Below are 23,816 nucleotides of genomic sequence, written 5' to 3'. Positions count from 1 at the left end.
CCCAGCTAATTTTTTGTATTTTTAGTAGAGACGGGGTTTCACCATGTTGACCAGGATGGTCTCGATCTCTTGACCTCGTGATCCACCCGCCTCGGCCTCCCAAAATGCTGGGATTACAGGCTTGAGCCACCGCGCCCGGCAAGGATAGATTTTTCTGCATAGCATGGAAACGTGACTAATTAAAAAGTACAGGGGAACTGCCAAATTAGAAGGGTCAGTGCATACTTTGATATCTACACATAAGTAGGTTGTCCCAGTTGAGTGCTACCATTGGATCCTCTGACAGTCAGTGAACTGGGGCCATGCTGTTTTTTTCTGGCATAGCCAACCCACTGTAAAGTCACTTGGGGTTTTCAACAGTAATGAGTACATGTAAGTCACACTTTATATGGAGCTATGGTCAGTGTAGTCTTGCAAAATATATAACTCAACTTGCACTTTTATAAGGGAGTATGAAAGAAATGTGCCTACACAGTTATAAAATCTGCTATAAGACAAAAACATAACTTAGCATTTCCAAACCTTATGTGACTGTTCTTGTTACTACCCAAATTATAACAGCTTTTAGAACAAAAATTGCAAATAATTATTTTTGTGGCTTAGAATGTATCTATTAGGCCATCATGTCTATTTTGATTATTTGAGAGGACAAACTGTTTATTGTCAGCATTTTTTTAAATCTTAAAGATCTCTTTGAGTGGCAATTATTCAAATAGAGGTTTAAGGTAATTATGTCATTGATTAATTAGTTGTAGCTTTGGAAACACTGGTAGGCTGTCAACTCCCAAAGTTTTATTTCTAGCCTGCTTTCCCCTGAACTTCAGACTTGCATACTTGATGATCTGTTCAATGATATCTAACAGTATTTATTAAGTCATCTCACACTTAGCATACCTGAAACTGAATTGCAGAACTCCTGCCCTGAAACCTGTTCTTTTCACAGTGTTCTCCATCTCACTTAATGGCAACCCAATCAATCCGGAGGTGTCAGCTACAAATCTTGGAGTCAGCTTTGACTCATTTTCTCTCGTTCCCTTTTCTACCTATCGGCAACTCCTATCTGCTCCGCTTTAAGAATATATGTAGAATTTGACCCATACTTTATGTCTCAGTCTAAGAAAGCAACATTTTATATCTGGAAAATTGCAGTTACTTCCTCACTGCTGCCTGATTCCACTCCAGTGCGCCTATAGTTTCTTCACAACCCAGCAGCCCCAGTGGTCTGAAAACATAAACTGAATGGAAAGTCTCTGCACCTTTCTCTCGATTTTTCTGTAAACCTAAAACTGCTCTAAAAAAAAAAAAAAGTTGATTCAAGTCATCTTCCTATCCTTCTCCCCCTAACCTTCTAGTGGTTTTTTAAATCTCATTTAAAATAAAACTCAGTCTCCCTGAACATTCCATAGGACCTATAGAGTCTGTTTTCAATGTACCCTCACTTTTACTTCTCTGACCTCATCTCTTTCATTCTTCTTTTTTTTTCCCCCAGGTATTCAATCTTTTTTATAGCAGTATTCACATCAAGTACTTATAATGTTTTTGGCTTTTATATAATATAGAGTTTTAAAATAACTTTACATAGAACTACATTTCTTCAATATGAATTGCAGCTATCTTTTTTTTTGTTTAATTCTCCATGCTCTCTATCCAAATGGAACAATCTTTTCTGTTACACAAATTTACATGAGAAAATCTCCAATGTACAAATGAAGGGACCTGAGAAGAAAACAGAAATATTAGGAGGTCAGTATGGGGGAGAATCCTTTTAGAAAAAGATCCCTTTGTTGTAGATATATTTGTCTCCTTGCATTTCCTTCAACATTCTGGGCCAACTATTGTCTCGGGTTCTTTGCACTAGTTTTTCCTTTTGCTTAGAATTCTGTTCTGCAAAAACATCAGGATAGAGGAGCTTCCTATGACTTTCTAGACTTTGCCCAAATATCATTTTCTTATTGAGACCTGGCCTGTTCATTTTATTCGATATTATATTCCAGGCCTTTGCAATCCTCCCTATAATCTTTTCCTGATTCATTTTTTTCCTTATTACTAATCACATGTTTGTCATCTATAGAAAATATGGTGTATTTAAAGATACCAAGTTTGCATTAATATTTGATATAAAATGTGAAATTAGATAATTCAGGGGTATAAATATTGCCTTAAACTATTTAAGCTTTCAGATATTAGCAGCATCTAGGTCATATATATCCATTAATTCCCATAGTTTGTTATTCCATTTTACATAGCTACATATAGTCAATATGACAGCCAAATTCTACATAGTAAAGCATTTTTCTTATTTGACTGACACTATGGATATTAATTCAGATGTTCTGAGAGATAACAGCTGTGTAGAAATGGTAATGGCAGGTTGTACTTTGTTTTATTAGTTTGAAAGAGCCATGGTGATAGCTACCTAGAAAGTAGATGGGAGCTATTCCAAGATGAATAACTAGAGGGCAATTACAGATTAGATATGGTCAAGGAAATGTACCTAAGTGCAGATAATTAATTGCCCTTAAACAAAGCTAAATTCAGAATCCTGTATTTTATGTACAGTTGATTCTTGACCGACATGAGGGTAAGAGGAACCAACCCCCTGTGCACTGAAAATTTACGTATAACTTTAAACTTCCCTAAGACTTAATTGCTAATGCCTACCATTCACAGGAAGCCTTATTGACAAAATAAACAATTGATTAATACATATTTTGTATGTTATATATGTGTTATGCTGTATTCTTACAGTAGAGAACAGAAAATATTCTTAAGAAATCATAAGAATTAGAAAATATATTTAGTATTCATTAAATGTAAGTGAATCATCATAAAGATTTTCATCATCATCATCATCTTTATGTTGCGGAGAAGGAAGACAAGGGGCTGATCTTGTCTCAGGGGTGGCAGAGGCAGAAGAAGTGGAAGGGGAGGCAGGAGAGGCAGACACATTCAATGTATAACTTTAGGGATATACAAAGTGTAACTTTAGAGATACACGTTGTAATTGCTGTCTGACTTTTGCTTTTTCACATCTCTAAAAAGGGTTTTTATATGGTACCAATCCTTCTTCCACTGTTTGCTTCCATTTTAGTGCCCATATCATAGAAGGGTCTATGTGATAAAATAAGTCAAAAACAGCCTTGAGTAATCAGAACACTTCTGCCAGATTGCCTAATATCAATTTGTTTTCCGATGCTGCCTCTTATATTTCTTCTTCCTCACCTTCTGTCGCTGGTTTAGATACACTCATCCTCACCAAGTTGTCTTTTTCTAATTACTTTGATGTGGTGTCTATTAGCTCTTGAATTTTTCCAAGATATCCATATCTTGAAACCCTTTACCCCCACGCTCCCAGCTTTTTTTTTTTTTTTCCATATCCACAATCTGTTTCCTGATTTTCATGATTTGCTCTTCTGCAAATCCTGTGAAGTCATGGTTAACGTATGGCCACAGTTTTCTTCAGGAGAAATTTATTGTTTCAGGCTTGATGACTTTCAAGGCTTTTTCTGTAACAACGATGACATCTTCAGTGGTGTAACCCTTCCAGGCTTTCATGATGTTCTTTCTATTGGGGTTTTCTTCCAGAGCATTGACAGTGCTTTCCATCGAGTACCATGTGAGTGAGCCTTAAACAACCTTATGACCCCGTAACCCAGATGCTGAGTTAGAGATGTGGACAAGTAGACCACTTGAACACCTTTTCATTGAATTCATGGGGTTGTGGGTGGCCAGGGGCATTGTCCAGTATCAAAAGAACTTTAAAAAGGAGTTTCTTACTGGCAATGTATTTTCTGCCTTCAAGAAACAAGGTATTGATGGATCTGACTTCAAGGACAAAGTATTGATGGAACCACTCCAGAAAAAGGGTTCTTGTCCAAGATTTATTGTTGTGCTACTGAAAGACAGGCAGTCGGTGATACTTTTTCCTTCAAGGCTTGGAGTTAGCAACTTTATAGATAAGGGCTGTCCTCCTCATAAACCTGGTGAATTTGCACAACAGTAGAGTTAGCCTATTTCTTCTTACCTTAAATCCCGGTGCTTACTTTTCTTCCTTACTAATAAATAGCCTTTGTGGCATTTTTTTTTTTTTCCAGAATAGGGCTGTTTCATCTGCATTAAAAAACCTGTGCAGGTAGCTGTCTCTCTCCTCAGTAGTTGTCTTAATGGTATCTGGGAACTGGTTTTCTGCCTGTTCATCAGTGGAGGCTGCTTCTCCTGTTATCTTGAAATTTTTAAAGCCAGACCTCTTTCTAAAATTATCAAACTACCCTTTGTTGGCATTACATTACTCAGCTTTAGATTCTTCACCCAGCTTTTGCTTTAAGTTGTCATATAATGACTTTACTTTTTCTTGAATCATATTTGACTTCATAGTTATATAATGTCTTTCTCATAGACATCATCACACAAATAAACCTGCATTTTCAAATTAAGATTAAAAAAAGATGTTTGGCAAAAGTGTAAGGCTTTTGCACTTACTGGCATAGATTCAGTGATGGATTCAGGGGCTTCCTATTTTTTTTTCCTTTTTTTTTTTTAAAAAAAAAAAAAAAAAACACAATGATCCTTATGTTGCATTCATTGATCTTGAAATGGCAGGCAGCCACAGCAGCAGACCTCAATCTACAGTACATATCAAGCAATTCAGTTTTTTTTTTTTTTTTGTGTGTGTGTGTGTGTGTGTGTCATGGCTTTTCTCTGCTTCTGGGGAGAATGTAAAACATCAGTGGCACTTCAGATAGGTTTCCTGGTGCTTTTCAGTGTCACGATATTGCGCTAAACATGATGGAAAAAACATGAGAACCGTAAGAGATCAGTTTGTACAGAGATAGGCAATTTTCTAGAGAGATCAACTACTCATGTGGAGATGACATTTAAGCAGATCACTGCAACATTTGAGCTCACCACAATAGCAACGGGAGGTGGCTAACAAGTCATTACAGTAGTACAATGTGCACTACAGTTAATCTTATACAATTTTGATTTATGGCTGCATCTTTGCATTTGTTTACATTTCTCTCTACTGTGAATGGTGTCATGTAGAATGGTGCCATGGATGGTCTGTGTTTGTGTGCATAAGATTTGACAAATTTTGACTTTTTATACTTTATTTGTGTCTATTTTATGGTAATAAATGATAAAAGACTTGTATCTGTATATATTTTGTGCATTCATGACATGTTTTTGATATTTTTAGGCTACTTTGTTCATCTGGAAGATTTCTCAAACTGTCACAAAACTCCAAAAATATTTTTAAAATTTGTGTACTGAAACAAATTCACACATAACTGGATCTACACATTTCAAACTAGTATTGTTCAAGGGTTAACTGTATTTCTCTCAATCCCTAAATAGGTTAGAATTATAAATAGTCAACAGTGGAATGCTGATACAATTTATTTTTCTGGAAGTCACACTTTTTCATTAATTACACTTCAGAATATTTTACTATGGATTTTTATTGACTTTTCTAATTATCAATTTCACTATGCAGTTGGTTTTGTTTTAAACTGGAATTTTCCTGGAATTGTAAGAAAATACATTTACATTTGTTCATTGGATTTCTATTTTCTGCGAAGGTAGTAACAATAGGCTTGTTGGGTGCTTGGTTTAATGAAATTAACTATAAAATTCCTAAAATTCCACATTACTGATTCATATTGTCTTTCTTATGTCATTCTTAGTATGGTGTTCTTCATTGTTTGAATATGAAATACCCAGTTTTTTCAAGGTGCCTATCAAAATCTTAAGCCATTTCATGCTAACATATGTTTATTTGTATTATTTGTGTGTATGTTTGTTATGTGTAGATAAATACATTAAGTAAACATAGCCTTATTAATGACAACACATTTCAGTTGATTATAGAACCCTTTGGGGAAAAATGAACTCTAAATAGTATCATGGAGCATTTCCTATGTCCTGTAGTAATTAATGTAAACTATACAACTGTAAGGGCTTCATATGTAATCTTACAATTTACTTATGAATTTTAGGAGTTTATTTCTTTAATTTTGCACTTGTGTTGACTATAAAGATTACATTGTAGCGTACAAATAAAACATCTGGTAATTTCATTCAAAAGTGGTTCTGTTGAGGGTAGGAAGTTTATGTAGTTTTATTGGCATTATTTATGTCACATCGTCACTTATGAACTACTATATCTTTTTAAAATGGGAGAATTTAGGTCAATATGCTTAATTTTCTAATATTTCATGTTCATATATCATACATGGTTGGTATGTGGAATATGCATATTTAAAATAAATGAAAGAATACTGTCAGAGGAAAGGGTCACAATATCAGATTTTTAAGTTTTTAATAAATAACTCACATCAGGCCGATTGTGTTTAAGCTATAGTTATATAAATTTATATGCAATGCAAAGAAAAAATAAAACAGAAAAATACTAATGATATCAGTGTATTAATGTCAGTTTGTACTACTTGGGGTAATGAAGTCATAAAAATATAGATTTAAGATCTATTTGGTTGCTTAAGCTAAGTACCAGGAAACCTGAGATTTTCTGTATCTGGAATAATATATGAATATGCTGGAGAGATATGCTAAGCAGTACATAATTTTTATGGATGATTTCGAATGGACATTTGGAGATGAAAACTGTTTAAGATTCTACTCAACTGCAGAGAGGTTTCCCAAGGTAGTCAGAGGAGGCAGATAACAGAAATCAGTTTAAGTATAGCTCTGGGGAAATTTGGATGGTGCTCACTGGAAGTATTAAAGATGTTCAGAAAGGTAGAAATTTTAGGGAATAATAATTTTAGTTAATATTTTGTTGAATATTTATTATGTATTAGACACTATCCTAAGTTTAAAATTCCTTATGGCATTTAATTCTCAAAATGAGGCTAAGTTGGGAAAGCTAAGTCTTGGAGAGGTAGGTAGTTTATCCAAACTCAAAGATATAGTAACTGCTGAATTTGGGTTATTTTTTGGGCAGTTCCTACCATAGAAACTAGTTATTAATTGTTGTTTATATGCTTGTCACGTCCCAATATTTAGGCTCTTTCTTAGGAGCCATCGTGATGTTGAAATATGGCAGAATATTAGTAGTAGGTATCAGTTTTCTGTCCTTTTTTCTTTTGTCAGTACTGCATCTCACTACCACATATTCATAGTAGCAATACTAGTTTTTGTTTTTTTTTTGACTGAGTGGAAGATGGTTGAGAACTTTACTCTGTATTATTTTATCTTTTTAGTTCCATAATGATATGCCTCACATATGGTCTGTGATGTGAGATACAAGGTGAGAATAAATGACTCTCTAGAAGTTGGTGAAGTATCTACATTAGGAAGGCTGCTTTACACCTATGTTCTTGCCACACCTCAATCAAACAATGGCAACAAACAAACTTGGAAAGCTCTTCAAGCTCTTGGTAAAGGTCACTTCCAATCCTCTTCCTTTCCCTTCTCAGACTGCTAGGAAAAATGCTTCAACTGTGAGACAGGTTGTAGCTACTCATTTATTCATTTGTTAAACATTTCTCTATTGATTATTTACTGTGCTTCAGTCACCATGTCTTTGCAGTTTAACAGTGAATATCAATAGTGCTGATGTTCACTGTCAGAAGGTTTACAGTCTATCAAGGGAGGCAGATGTTAAACAATAAATTACATCCTAACAGAGAGAGAAAGAAAATATTAGCTGATGTAAGTATGTAAATTATTAGCTGATGTGAGTATGTAACAGGAAAATCATGACCATAGTTTAGACAGTTGCTGTGCCTGTGAGCATGTAGCCTAGAGCCAAAGACATAATTAAGCAAGCAAACAAAATAGTGTAGAGTTATCTAAGAGGAAATACAGGACACTTGGGATCATATAAAAAGGTCACATAATCCTCCTGGAAGGGCTAAGAATAAATATCCTAGAATAAAGCATGCTTATGTTTGCACTAAAAGGTTGACTAGGTCTGAAACCACCAATTTTCAACCCCAGCTGCACATTAGAATCATCTGGGAAACAAAAAAATATGGATATCTGGGCTCCACCCCAATCATTCTACTTTATTAGTTCTGAGGTGGGTTCCAGGCATTCATATGTTTTAAAAGCTCTCCAGATGATTCTATTGACAGGATTGAAAAATTGGTCAACTGTCCTTAACCAATTGAGGAAGGACTAGAAATAATCTACAGATAAAGATAGCATTTTAAAAACTGAAATTTATTCCAGTTCCAGCAATAAATTTGAGAGTGGACGAGTAGATAGTTGCTATTTGAGATGGTTCTTGGAGTTTTTGGCAGTGAATGCATGATGAAGACACGATTTTTTCTCCAGTGGTCCTCAGCGGCCATGGTGCATGCAGGGAGAATCTGGAGAGCTAAGTTTGCTCAATGTTGATGTCTCCTTGGGCAAGTATGACTGGTTTCCTTGTACTCTTTACTTTCTTGTATATGTGCTATGGTATCTGCTCTTTCTTTCCTTCTCTTCTTCACTGAGGAACTCCTATTCATCTTTCAGGACTCAGGTTAAAAGGGCTACATAGTAGATATTTTAGCTATTGTGAGTATACAGTCTCTGTTGCAGCTACGCAACTCTGTGGCAGGGCAGATGCAGCTATGGACAATATATAAATGAATGGGTGTGGCTATGTTTCAATAAAAACTTTATGAAAGCTGAAATTTCATATAGTTTTCACATGTCACAAAATATTGTCCTTTTGATTTTTTTCAACTATTTAAAAATGTACAATTATTCTTATATCATATGCCATATAAAAATAGGCAGCAAGGAGCTCTTCGCCCATAGGCATAGATTTCCCCACCATTGTTCTCAGGCATTGTCACAAAAACCAATTCAGTTCTGACAAAAACTCTTTGAAGAAAATATTTTTGTTATTCTCCTTGTTCTGACATAGAAACAGAGGCCCAGAGTAGTTAAATAATCTGTCCAAAACACACAGATGCTAAGAGGCAGAGGTGGACTTAAGAAGCAGTCTTGCTCTATAACACTGTAATGCTGCTGTTCACTGCTGGTCATGGGAGGTTGCAAAGAAGCTTAGAGAAGGAATTAGAGAGGAAACAATAAAAGCATTGGGAGATGTTACGTCAGTAACCTATGTGGATGCTGAAGGCAACAAGGGAGAAAGGATCAAACACTTGGGATCATACTGATCAGTGAAAGGGTGGGAGTGTTTAAGAAGTCAATAGAACACAATAAAAACATTAGGACCTAAAAAAAATTATTTTGACAGTGGAGAGCCTGAGAACTTCAGAGGAAGCTGCTTCTATATATTTTCACATTATTATGTTTTACATTCAATCAACATTTTATATAGTCTCTGTATGTTTGTGTGTGTATACCTGTTCCTTTCTAGTTTGCAAAAACTATCAAAGACAAGGCAAATAATTAAAACCAAGTGTGAAAGGTGCTATAATAGAGGCTAGCAGATCTAACCCACCTTTGGGATATAGAGAATGTTTTCTGCAGAAGATTGCATTATTAGGTATATTCTTCTTATTCTTCAGGTGAGGTGGAGCTGTGATTCAGACAGAGTAGGATTTATAAAGACCCAGAAGCAAGCCAGAGAACACAGTGGGTTCTGGGAAGACTGAATTCAGCATGGCTAGAGCACTGAATGAGGACAGAATTGGGGACTCATGAGAGAGAAGATGGTACACTAAGTGAGATTAGAGTGGTAGGATAAGTGGGAGTGTCCAGATTATACGAATTGTATGTTCAAGGAATGTGGAAATCATCTGCGAGTCAGTGGGATTCTTTGAAGGAATTTAAGCAGCAGAGGGACATGAGACATGGATTTTTGGAAGCTTAATCAAGCTGGTAGGTTGAAGATTAATGGGAAAAATTATGGAACCCAGTTAAATGGCTCTTTTATTAGCACATTGAGCTCTGATATTCTATTATCCTATTTAATGAAATTTTAGGTATTCAATAAAGGACAGAAAAATATCATTGAACAAAACATTGTGTTGAATTGGGTCCATCTGAATTGTGCACACATGGTTTGTGCCAGCAGTTGGCAACATAGAGACAATTAAAATATTAAAGTCATTTAAGAATTGTTTTGAATATGGAAATTTTACTTGTTTGATATACCACATTTAGCCATAAAATCACTTCCTTTAATCTTTGAAAAGTTGCAGTTAGCAAAATATAAAGAATAGTTTTCCCACATATATGTATGTGTGTGTATAAAACAGTAGAATCTAAATAATGAAATGTATTATATGCAACGTCTATAAGGATTATAAGATCAAATAACATGCAGAATTTCAAAGTAGCTTAATTCATTATTTAGTTCACGTCAAGAAAATAAACTTAAGGACTTGATTAATGGAGTTTTACTTTTTTTGTGACTTGAAATGTCTTTTTATTTAAAAAAAAAAAAAAAGCTTGGTCAAAACATTTATTATATGTCCCTAATTGTATTGTTTGAGGAGTGTACACTTGGATAAGGTCATGGTGTTAAAAGATACCTTTTAACACTCGGTGGCTCAGGCCTGTAATCCCAGCACTTTGGGAGGCCGAGGCGGGTGGATCACGAGGTCAAGAGATCGAGACCATCCTGGTCAACATGGTGAAAACCCGTCTCTACTAAAAATAACAAAAATTAGCTGGGCATGGTGGCGTGCGCCTGTAGTCCCAGCTACTCGGGAGGCTGAGGCAGGAGAATTGCCTGAACCCGGGAGGCAGAGGTTGCGGTGAGCCGAGATCGCGCCATTGCACTCCAGCCTGGGAAACAAGAGCGAAACTCCATCTCAAAAAAAAAAAAAAAAAAAAGGATACGTTGCATACTTTGCAGTCCATTTTACGTGTTATTCACCTATGCCCAGTTGTGATTATGACCGTGGGGATGCATTCTTTTTTTCACAGAAAGATTGCAGCCTTCATAGCTGTGTTCCTGTCTATTATCGAGTCTTTATTCAGTTCTACTTTGGAGAATGGCATCAGAACAAAAAGATAAGATAATATAAGCAAATAAAATGCTGTGGTTTTCAGAAACATTCTTCTTTGGAGGTATTTATATACTAGAACAAGTAATGAGTTTAGTTCAAAATAAATATGAACATCAGGAATCAATTAACTGGCTCAAATAATATTAACGTATTATATGTGTGTTTTAAGTTTATTTTTCTAGAATTTTTATTTTGGGGTATATCAGTGTGGGTGGTGAAGTAGAGAGCATAGAGTTGGTATTTACACAGGTCTTAAGAGTAATCTTAGTTTGCTCTCTGGTTCTCAATTCTTTCTCTGCACAGAGGGGATAAGAATATACAGTTTGTGAGGATTAATCCCTGTAAAGAACTCAGTCCAGACACTGGCACTTATTAGGCTCTCCCTGGCATTTATTATAATTATCATCTTCTTAGTTATGAGTTAAAAGAAAACACACACAAAAAAAACCCCAGATATCCTATTTACCTCATAACATGGCCACTGCAAGCAGTACTAATGCAAAAAAAAAAAAATGTTCTTTAACACCATTATAATTTTATATCAGGCATGCTGAGTGATACTTGGCCAGCACATGGTCTACTCTGAATATTTTTATTGATTTTGAATACAGGTAAGAAGCCAATAGAATACAAGTCAAGCAGGTCCTCAAATAATGTTGTTTTGTTCAACTTGTTCAGTTATAATGTTGTTGATATGAAAAAAGATTTGTTCCCAGTCAGGGCCACTATGTGGCAATTGCATGTTCTCCCTGTGTCTGCACGGGATTTCACCAGGCACTCCGGTTTCCTTCTACATCCCCTAACTGTGTTCAGAGAATTGCTGTATCTAAATGGTCCCGGTCTGATTGAGTGTGTGTGTGTGTGTGTGTGTGTGTGTGTGTGTGTGTGTGTGTGTGTCCTGCTATGAGATGGTGTCCTGTCCAGGACGGTTTCCCGCCCTGTGCACTGAGTATTTGGATTTGGCTCCGGTCCTCTGGAAACCTGAACTGGAATAAGCAGGTTGGACAATGAATGAACAGGTGAATGAATGAATATGAATTCTTGTCAAATAAAAATGTGTAAACAATACCAAAATTATCCAAATGTACATAGTAAATAATGTGGTACAAATCACTCAGAGCTCATCATATTTGTGACTGATTCTGAACGGCATGGTGGGAGGACATGCTCCTTACAATTTTCACTTTGCAAACATTTATACCTTAATTTAACCCAGCACTACTATGACCATGGTCATTCACTGATTCACCAAAAATTGGATAAATAATTATTTCATTTTTGTTAATCATTCTTAAATGCATGTATAGCTCACATTTAGTTCAATGTTCAATATGAAAAGTATTTTCAGTCTTTATTTAGAAGTTTGGTGGTGGTTTTTGTGACCAGAAATATACTGTAGGATCTTAACTCTGGTTTATATCAATTAGTATATCGTCAAATTGGTTTCATTAAAGTTGATTTGCTTAGAGTCAACGTTTCCAAGAGCCCATCGAGTACATTAAGTGAGAACTTATGGTACATTGAGTAATATGGGTTCCAAAGTCTGTTTTTGTAACAGTACTGGAGCCTCATTATTCATGTCCTGACTTGCTTAGTGACTTAAATAGATATAAAATTGTGGACCAGACAACTTGAAGATCTAAAAAATACCAAGTATTTTTTTTTCTAAGTGGCATATGTCATGTAGTGTAATGTTTTGAAGCCTCATCAGTGTTGTAACATGTATCAGGACTTCTTTCCTTTTTATGGCTGGATAATATTTCATCATATGGACTACCTTTAGTTAATCCATCATCTGTTGAAAGAAACTTGGATTGCTTCCATCTTTTGGCTATTGTGAATAATTCTGCAGTGAACATTGGTGTTCAAATATTTGGTTGAGTCCTAGCTTTTAATTATTTTGAGCATATATGTGGGAGTGGAATTGCTGGGTCATATGGCATTTCTGTATGAGTCCACTTAAATGAAATTTCTAGAATGAGCAACTGGAGACAGAAAGTAAATAAGATGTTGTCAGTGAGTAGGAGGTGGAAGGGATGAAGAGTTGTTGCATAATGGTGCTGAAATTTGTTTGGGTTGATAAAAATGTTTCAGAAATAGATAGCAATGATAGTTGTACAATATTGTGAGTGTAATTAATGCTGTACACTTAAGAAATGAGTGAATTGTACACTTAAATCTAAAATGGCAAATTTAATGTTATATATATTTATCACAATGAAGAATGATAATAGTATAATATACTAAAAATGACTATCCCTTTTAAGTGGGTGTTTTGTGTGGTATGTGAATTATAACCTGATAAATCTATTTATATAAATGAGTCACATGAAGGGAAAGTTTAAGATTCCAAACTTATTTTATATTGACCACTTCACAGTAGCTAGAAGTACCTGGAATGAATTTGATTTGGGAAATTTATGCTTCCACTAAATATAGCTTTCTGTTACATACCCTAAGGCTACATAAAAATGTGGAAGGGTACAATTACTAAATTACTCAAATCGAGGGATTTTCAGTCTAAATCATGAAGTATGGAGTAATATCCATGAAGTAACTGATAAGTTGAGAGAATAAAAAGCAATAAATTGTATATAGGTAGATACATACATATACCCCATACACATACATATGTACCTTTATATAATCTGTAAGTAACTAACACAGGAAAGCACTAAAAAAGGCATTGTATTGTGCTGCCTCATTTTTTTAACACCTTTCTTTCAACTTCTCTGGGTATACAAAATGACTAAGTAGGTGCACATTTTCAGTGTTTATGTATAATATCCATTGTAAATTTGAATCTTCAAAATCACCTCTGTTTAGATTATAAATAGTTTATTAGCGACTCTTATTAAATAAAGAAATATTTACAAATGCTGGCTTTCACTTTAATTCCACATAATGTTATTACTTGGAATTATTATTTTTTGATAGGTGTTCCATAATGTTTATTATTACTATACTACTGTTATAATTATACAAGATTTATTTGTTTTAGGACAATAGTATCTAATAATAGAAAGAATATTGCATTTTATCATTAAGTTTTTGTGTATATATATGTATATTCAAAATATGTACATATGTTTATGTAACATGTAATATATAAAAATTATAATTGAGATACATATGAATGTTTGTAAATTCATATATAATATATTTTAAATTCCAAATGCACACATGCTAGTGTACACACATGTACACGTGCACACACGTGTGCACACACACACACACACAAACCCCTTCTGTGTTGCTTAACCATAATTTGATTCCAGGTTTGAGATATTTTGAATTTGAGAATGTTGTTACGGTTTATATTACTACCTGCTGCCCCACTCCCCAAAGTCCCACCTAAATGGTAGGGAAGCATGTCCAGTGATAAATAGATTCAAGGTATGAAATAACATACTATCTTGTGTTAAAAATACTCATTGTTATATCAGATTGTTGTTCAATTCTAGTTCTTTTATTGTTTGCTTTTTTTTCAGCTGCTCCAGTTGATGTACTTAAAGCACTAGATTTTCACAATTCTCCAGAGGGAATATCAAAAACAACGGGATTTTGCACAAACAGAAAGAACTCTAAAGGCTCAGATACTGCTTACAGAGTTTCAAAGCAAGCACAACTCAGTGCCCCAACAAAACAGTTATTTCCAGGTATGTCACTTCATTATTATCACTACTAAAATTATTACTACTGTTGTTACTAGTAATACTACTTTTAGTAGTTCTTTACTAATGATTATTTTTATCATGTTACATAAAGCCCAATTATGTGGTAAATGCAATTCTTTCATATATCAGACACCAAGTACATTGTGGTCACCAAAGTAATGTAATGAAAATAACAAATAATTTAATAATTGTCAATCTTAATTCAGCATAATCACATATCTGTGAAAACGTGCTTATTTGAACATTCAGTAATTCATTACTTTATTTCAACATAATATATGGAGACAGCATTTTATGTCCAGCCTTCATGTATGTAATCATGTAGAGCTTATTCATCCTGGCTGGAAGATTGGAGGAAACCTTTCCCCTTAATGACTACCTGAGTTAATTTAATGGGCATTTGGATTTAAACATACTTAGTACAAGTTTTCCTAATGTTAAAGTAAATGTTTTTATTGAAAGAGATACTTTATCTTCTGCAAATAATTTTGCATGCTGCCCTTATCTAAAATATAAGAAAAGTTAGTCACATCTCACAGTTGTCTCCACTGGAACTAGAGATTTTCTTCATAATGTCAGGTGGCAGTTTTTGATGATGGTACTGAAAAGTACTTGCTGAGTATTCATTTTTCCTTCCATGAAAGCACTAATTGACCTAATAACACTAATTATCTAGAAATCATGATAATGTGGGGAAGGGGAATTGAGTGGTGAAATGACAATTTTTGAGCCTCTTATTTTCAAACTTGTTAACTGTGCTTGCTCCATTTGATACATACCAGTTATCTATTGATTGGCTGATTGATGGGTGTTCTCATCCTTATTTAACAGAGGAGGAAGCCGAATTTCACAGAGGCTCTCTGACTTGAGCAAGTTACATGTGGTCAATATTCAATCTAGATCTGTTTTGCTCCATATATCTTATATGTTATCAAGTGGTCCTTTCTGGCACTTTCGAATCTTCTCAGCAGCAATTTATTATTTAAATTATTCATATTATCTTATACTATCTCTGCCTGAGAAGTTTTGTGTTTCCTATCTTCATATGAAACTGTTTTCTAGCAACAGAAAATATATATATAAATCAAGGAATTAAAATGTTAGAAAACAGCACAGTACACTTTTCATGGAAGGACATTTTAAAATATTTTGAAATACATTTATTTTGATCATTCACTGATTCTTCCAATATATTTTCTGTTTTTCCATAATTTATGGTGAACAGGAACAAACTGAAAATAAAATGGATAAAATGAACATTTTTTTTCTGACTTTGAAATAAAAAAATAAAATAATTATTAAATCCATAAAATAATTTAAAAATAGAAATAAAAATTTAAAAGTAAAAATGTAAGTTGCTTTTTCTATTTATGTGCACTTTACTGCATTTCTTAAAGCATCCTTAACAGAAAAAGGGAGGGGAATTTTGAAGAGAGGAAACAAAGAAAAATATACGAATGAAAAACCTTTAGAAATACTCAAGTTACAGTTCACTACAGGTTACAATTGTTTATTTGTTTGTTTGTTTGTTTGTTTGAGACAGAGTTTCCCTCTGTCACCCAGGTTGCAGTGGCTCAATCTCGACTCACTGCAACCTTTTCCTCCTCGGTTCAAGAGATCCTGCCTCAGCCTCCAGAGTAGCTGGGGCTACAGGCGAGCACCACCACGCCTGGCTAATATTTTGTATTTTTAATAGTGGTGGGGTTTCACTGTGTTAGCCAGGATGGTATTGATCTCCTGACCTTGTGATCCTCCTGCCTCAGCCTCCCAAAATGCTGGGATTACAGGCATAAGCCACTGCACCTGGCTTAGGTTACAATTTTTATACTGTGGCTCATCATCTCACAGTTGGTTTATTCTACATTTCAATGTGGTAGTTACTTAATTTGATTGATTGTATAGTTTCTGTTGTTTTGCTCATGGAGAAAGGATGCAATATATTTCTCTAGAATCTCCTTTCACTCAGTTAATAGAACTCATCTACATCAAAGTTTTCCCCATTCTTACAGCATCCTGTCTTAGGTATGTGATCTTAGTAATAAGTGTTTCAGATTGAAAGAGATGCCTGTGACAGATATCTCACTTTCTCTCATGCAAATCATTATAAGCTTGTCTTCTGCAAGGCAGAGCTTCCTGACAATAATGGAAATGGCAGTTAATAAAAATCAGTAATGAAAAGATCATGAAAATATTCCAACAGTGAATATTATTATTAAATAAGTAAACAGCGTTTTGAAAAATAATTTGTAATAAGCTTGTTTCCACTATAGAAAGACACAAATACAACCTCTTTTCTAATGAAGAAAGTAAGCAGTAGTAATGGAAACTTCGATAGTCATCACTGGGGTGGGAGTGAGATGATGTTAGTTAGATACAGCCATTATAATATTCCAGTAGAACTAAGATATATATCCTTCAAAGTCCCAGTTTGACCCCCTCAATTTAAGTGTCTGAAAATGTGCACAGCAATGGGATAGAAGCTGTAATTTGTAAACCTATTTTCCCTCTTTCAGACACCTGCTATGGGGCAGACACCGTGAAAGAAACTTTATATATATTGAACCGTATCTTCATAACCATTTTTCAAGGGGACTATTTAATTTCAACTAATAAATTAGGATCTAGAAATAGGAAGTATTTTAATATAATCACAGTGAATGGTGTGAAGCTGAGAGACCATCCTGGTCTCTTAAACAAAACTGGGGTCTTCCCACTATGCAAAATGTTTTTTCCTTCCCAGTTTAAAAATCCTGCTGACCACCTAGCTACAACAGAAATGCATTTCAGTTAAAGAGAGATATATTCTCATGGAAAAATCTTCACAATATTAAAAACTAGAATCAAATCACAACATTTTTGTGCCTTTTTCACATGAATTTTTTTCATAGATATACTATTCATCTTAAAAGCCCATTTTCGTAATCCCCATTAATACCTTGTTCTCAGAGTGAATCATGATCATTATTACATATATTTGTGATTTTATTTGTACACGTGTAGCAAAAGTAGAAATAGTATTTCTACTTTCTAACAACAGTCATTTAATATTCTCTATTCTGGGTTTGTATTTATATTTCCAAATATGAATTGATTAAGTTGAAAAATTTGGTAATATTTTATAATTACCAAATACAGTGCTGTTTCAGATAAAATTTTTACATTGTAATAGGTTTCATTTCTATTGTTGAACTAAAATTATAGTTAATTTTCTATGATAAACTCAGTATATTATGAAACATTTTGATTAGCATCTTTTAAGAATGAAACTAGGGTAAGTTGCATAGCTCAGACTGAAAACATTATCAAATCATAATTTTTTAAACAGCTAAATTTTGTTTTTCAAAGGTAATAGCTTGAAGATTATATTTAAAACTGAACTGTTTAATTTGAAACTGGAAAATACTTTCATAATTTAAAGATTTTAGTCATTACTATAGTCAAAAGTTGAAGATTTTCAAAATTTATGCAGTACAAATATGATGATCAATTAAAAAAATTAGTAATCCAGTCTTTCATGACTATATTATTTCCTGATTTTTCTTCTTTCATAGGTACCTCTATGTTGACATACTTTTTTTTGGCAAAATGGAAAAGATATTGTTTTACACCATGTTAGCATTATTTTCTTTCAATGTATATTTTAAAAATTGAGGTACATTTGGGGTACAAATTCCTGTGATCCTCAACATTCTGAGCTACTTGTTTGAAAAAAAAAAGTTTATTGACATAGACCTTTTTCAATAATTAGCTGAATTACCTAGATTTATATTTACATTAGAAGTAGATAAAATACATTTTACTAATTGATGTTCTTTAATATCTTTCCATTTTACTTTTATGATTATTTTTCTTCTAATGATTTTCATAAATGTAAAATCACATCTCTGTGACACTTGACACTTAAACAAAACCATGTATATATATATATATTTGCTCTGATAGCATTAAGAATCTTAAACATTTTTTAGTTTGGAGTTTAGTTTAACTAAATTTAAGTTTTAAATTAAAATTAAACTAAATAATATATATTTAAGTGATAGTGATAGGAGCCATATAATCAACACTATCTGACTGCTTTCTTTAAGATACAGAATTTTCATGGGACAGATTAAATTATTAGCCCAGTCAATGGATGGGAAGGCTGAGTGCCAACTAGAATTTTATTTGCCAAGAACACATAGCTAGGAGGTGATGGGTTGATTCCATGTATTGGCTACTGCAAATAACGTTGCAATAAATATAGGAATGCAGATATCCATTCTATCCCTTCAACATACTGATGTCATTTCCTTCAGACATATAACCCATAGTAGGATTGCTGAATAATATAACATAGGAGAACAGGTATCTGTTTGACATACTGATTTTATTTCCTTTTTTTAATTATTATACTTTTAGTTCTGGGGTATATGTACAGAACATGCAGGTTTGTTACATAAAAATACATGTGCCATGGTGGTTGGCTGTGTCTATCACCCCATCATCTACATTACGTATTTCTCCTAATGCTATCCCTCTTGTACACGCCCCTCCTCAGCACCTTCTGACAGTCCCAGGTGTGTGATGGTCCCTTCCTTGTGTCTATGTGTTCTCATTGTTTAACTCCCACTTATGAATGAGAACATGCAGTGTTTGGTTTTTTGTTCTTGTATTAATTTGCTGAGAATGATCATTTCCACCTTCATCCACGTCCTTGTAAAGGACATGAACTCATCCTTTTTTATGGCTGCATAGTATTCCATGGTGTATATGTGCCACGCAGTAGTAGGATCAATCGAAAAGTATTAAAGGACATCAATTACTAAAGGGCATTGTATCTACATATAATATAATATAAACTGCTTTAATTTTTTGAGGAAACTGTACTATTTTCTATATGGCTGTATTAATTTACATTTTCACCAACAGTGTGAAACAGTTTCCTTTTCACCACGTCTGCACTGACACTTATCTTTTGACTTTTTGATAATTGCCATTCATAATGGAGTGAGGTGATATCTCATTGTGGTTTTGATTTACATTTCCCTAATAATTAACCATGTTGAGCATTTTTTTCATATACCCATTAGTCATTTGTATGTCTTTTTTTGAGATATGTTTATTCAGACATCTTGTCCATTTTTAATTGGATTACTTGTTTCTCTTTCTATTGAGTTGTTTGAAGTCCTTACATGTTTTGAATATTAACCCCTTATCAGATGTAGCGTTTGCAATTATTTTCTCCTATTGTACACGTTGCCTCTTCACTTTGTTAATTATTTCTTTGTTTTATAAATGCTTTTTAGTTTAATGTAAATCGATCTGGATGTGGTGGGGCTGGGATCTGAGCCATGATCGGAGAAGTTTCAGAACTTTCAATTGAGATACTGTACTGTCTTCCAGTTACTAGCCTATGCATACATTTATAGCATAAAAATGTATTCATACCTCTTGCTGTTTTTTCTTTTGTATTACATTTTAATAATTCCCACTTCTTAAATGGCTGCATAAGATTCTATTATATAAATACTTGTATTTTATTTAACTAGTTTCAATCATTGCAGCTTATTTTAAAATTTTACTATTACAAATAGTGCTTGGGTGATTTGAAAACATATGTTTACACATAAGCATCCCTTCCTCATACATTCTCAGAGGTAGAATTGCTGATCTCCTACAATTGTTTGAACTTGTATCCAAGACAGTCATATTCATAATTCTTTTTTTTTTCCCATTTATTTATTTTATTGCATTTTAGGTTTTGGGGTACATGTGAAGAACATGCAAAATTGTTGCATAGGAACACACGTGGCAGTGTGATTTGCTGCCTTCCTCCCCATCACCTACATCTGTCATATTCATAATTCTTATATAGATTTATGCTACTACCTGTAATAGAATTTGGAATGAATGGATTGAAAAAGAAGGTCTTTATATTGTTCTAGATATCGTTGATTACACATGTGCATACATAATGGTTTTGCAAAAAGGCAACTTTTCAACTAAAGGCATCTAATTTCTCAAATAATAATGCTTGCTTTATTTATATGCCAGAGTAGTAAGAGAATCAAGTAAGATATATTTGTGAAACTTTTTGAAAAATAAAACCCACAACTTAATATGCGATATTATATAAAAATATAAATATTCATTACTTGATTATTTGAGATATACTTAGGATAATTTTTAACTGATATATTTATTTAACAAGTGCTTAGTAAGTACCAATGTAGATCAGTGTATATGCTAGATTTTTGGCATATGATGGCAAGAGAGAAAGAAAGAAAAACAGAGTCGGTCTGCTTGAATTTAAAATCAAGTTAGCCAAGTACCTGAGAGTTCTGGCTCATCATGACATATGCTTCTTTAATAAGAAACAGTATGCAGTGAAACTGCATTGTTTGATATTAAGAACTAATCAAAAACTTTGAAGCTTTTAAAGAAACAACAGAAAGAATATGTTTGCAAATTGGATCATTACATGCCTCTTTAAAGAGAGAATGTGTTGCTGCAGACTAGACAGAGCCAGAAAATACAAACCTATGCCAAAAGCGGTACTTAAATAAGTGTTTTAAGAGTGCTGGCTATGGGTCTGATATTTACTGGGATCATGATCCTGTTGCTCAAATTAAATTTAATTTGACATAACCATTGTGCTTTAAGTGAGTGGCTTTAAAGTTTGACTATAGCTTGGATAAAAATTGAAGAGAAACCTTAATCGAGGGCCCCTATTTATTTATTAATCTGTTTACTGTTCAGAATTAGTTGATTTATAAAGGCCATGTAGGAAGTTCAAAAGTGCTACAGTGATCTCAAACAATTTAGAAATTGGAAATTTCTAACTCTTTGGCCTTTTCTTTTCAGGTGGAACTTTTCCAGAAGACTTTTCTATATTATTTACAGTAAAACCCAAAAAAGGAATTCAGTCTTTCCTTTTATCTGTATATAATGAACATGGTATTCAGCAAATTGGTGTTGAGGTTGGGAGATCACCTGTTTTTCTGTTTGAAGACCACACTGGAAAACCTGCCCCAGAAGACTATCCCCTCTTCAGAACTGTTAACATAGCCGATGGGAAGTAAGTAACAAAATAATACAGTGTTTTACTTATGCTGAAATCATTTTTTATTTCATCATTTAACAAATATTTATGAAGCTTGATATTTTTTTCTACTGGCTGGTGATAAGTAAGTGAGCAAAAAATGCATAAAGACATAATTTATAGCGTGGACAGGCAAGCAAGGAAGATATTTTTCAAAATAAATTACTAATAAATATTATAGAAGGTGATAATAAGTAATAAGAAAAAGAGCAGTAAAGAGGATAGGGTGTGGCAGTGGGGTAGGTACAGTTTTAAGAAGTGAGATCAGGAAAAATACCACTAAGAAAGTGATATGTAAAGAAGGTGAAGCACGTGCCATGCTGATAATTAAAAGACTAGTGTTCCTGGAGAAGCTGGAAGCAAATACAGTCTCTGATTCCAGGGTGGGGCCAATTTGTTCCAACAGCATCAGGGATACCAGCATGGCAGGAGAAGAGTGGGATGATGAGGATGGAGAAGCAGAGGGAGACCAGGTGGTACAACACATTGTAGGAGGTAGTAAGCACGGTGGGTTCTACTCTGAGTGAAACAGGAAGCTACCAGAGGCTTTTTGAGCAGAATAATGGTCTAATCTGACTTACGTTTTATTAACAATGTTAATATTGGAGATCAGAGGAAGCCTTATAACATACTGATATGTGCCATATACTAAGCTTTTTATACATTGTTAACTCATGTGGTTTTCTTGATTCTGTTAAAAAAGTCATGTTAATAGACTCATTTTACAAGTAAGGGAACTGAGGTTCAGAGAGTTTAAGTAACTTGCTTAAGGTCATATAGTTGGAAAGTGACAGGGATGACGTTTGAACTGAGAAAATCAGGCTCACATTATACTCTTTTGCAAATCGTGTTGAATTCTGAATTATATATTGTGGCCATTGCCTTTCACTTATGGAGCAGATAAATAGAAATGAATGCTTATTAAGTTTACTTGATATTTTATTTCTGAATCCAGACCTCTAAAACCAGCTCTATTCAAAACAGGACATTTGGTTTTAGACATAAGAAGGAAGTAGCAGTGCTCATTGTATTCATTATACTTTTGTCAGGACCACAGAAAAATTCTCAAGTCTCAGTGTTACAGAAATACCAGGATTTTACAACTAATTTACATTATTATCTTATAAATGAATTAAATATAATAGCACATTGTGTTTCTTTTTTTGACTGTTAGCAAACCTCATGCTGAGATTTTAGTCTATATTTGATAATTGTAGAAAATACTTTGAACTCATTATTCTCACCATATGTTTCCTTAATCCTGCTTTCCTAACTGAAAAAAATAATCAATTTATTGTAGCCCACACCCTATTTGAAAATAACAGGCAGTGTTTAACATGAATGAAACCTTAAAGTAAAATATGGAAAAATTAAAATTAAAAAATGGAGAATGTTCAATAAATATTTTTAATTGATTATCAAACAAAACAAGAAGTTATATTCATCTATGACAGTAGTAAAATATTATCTTTATAATATATTGAATACAATGAATACCTAGTAGTATTCATTTTTTTTAAATTTAGGTATCCCTTCAATAACAATTTATTAAATGCTTAATGTGTGCTAGGTAGGTCCTGTACTGGAGACTGTTAAAATGTGACATACTTGTTGAACTCAACTGACGTAATAATTAAATGCAAAAATATTGGTGTTTTTTTAAAGAGCACTCAGATTTTTTTTTAAAAGAACAATCATGACATTCATTACGAACGAACATTCATTCCCTAAGTATTTATCTATTAGCCACCACTTGGCTGGTAGCTTATAGGGCACAGGAGTTGCAGCAGTGAACAACCCAAATAAAGTTTCTTCACTCCTGGAGCTTAAATATGTGAAGTGCTGATAGTTCTATGAATAAAAATAAATCAAGGTCAGAGATGTAGCGTGTACTCTTTTAGATAGGGCAGTACTTTTTGATGAGGTTGTATTGAGCAAAATCACAAAGGAAGTGAGAGAATAGCCATGTGGGGATATGGAGAAAGAGCAATCCTGCCAGAGTGAAAAACTTGTGCAAGGGGCAATAAAGAGGCAGCCTTGCAGCTGGGATGCTGGGAGTTCAGGGAATGTCTGAGCTCATGAGGTCAAAGAAGAGTAGGGGTCCCTCGTGTGATGCAGAGT

The 23,816-nt window shown here is 33.9% G+C and overlaps 1 protein-coding gene across 3 annotated transcripts in view; it reads left to right on the top strand.

Annotated features, from left to right (window-relative positions):
• Window positions 1-23,816, top strand: part of COL11A1 (collagen type XI alpha 1 chain) — a 213,456-nt gene that overhangs the window by 11,790 nt on the left and 177,850 nt on the right. For all 3 annotated transcript variants that reach the window (XM_032262929.1, XM_032262930.1, XM_032262931.1), the window contains exons 2-3: window positions 14,429-14,596; window positions 21,458-21,671. In XM_032262929.1, the coding sequence (XP_032118820.1) occupies window positions 14,429-14,596; window positions 21,458-21,671 (382 nt within the window). The remainder of the gene's footprint in view (window positions 1-14,428; window positions 14,597-21,457; window positions 21,672-23,816) is intronic.

The sequence above is a fragment of the Sapajus apella genome, unplaced genomic scaffold (genome assembly GCF_009761245.1).
Source record: "Sapajus apella isolate SASKATOON/1434 unplaced genomic scaffold, GSC_monkey_1.0 scaffold133, whole genome shotgun sequence".
NCBI lineage: Eukaryota > Metazoa > Chordata > Mammalia > Primates > Cebidae > Sapajus > Sapajus apella.
This window is presented reverse-complemented; position numbering and strand designations above follow the sequence as displayed.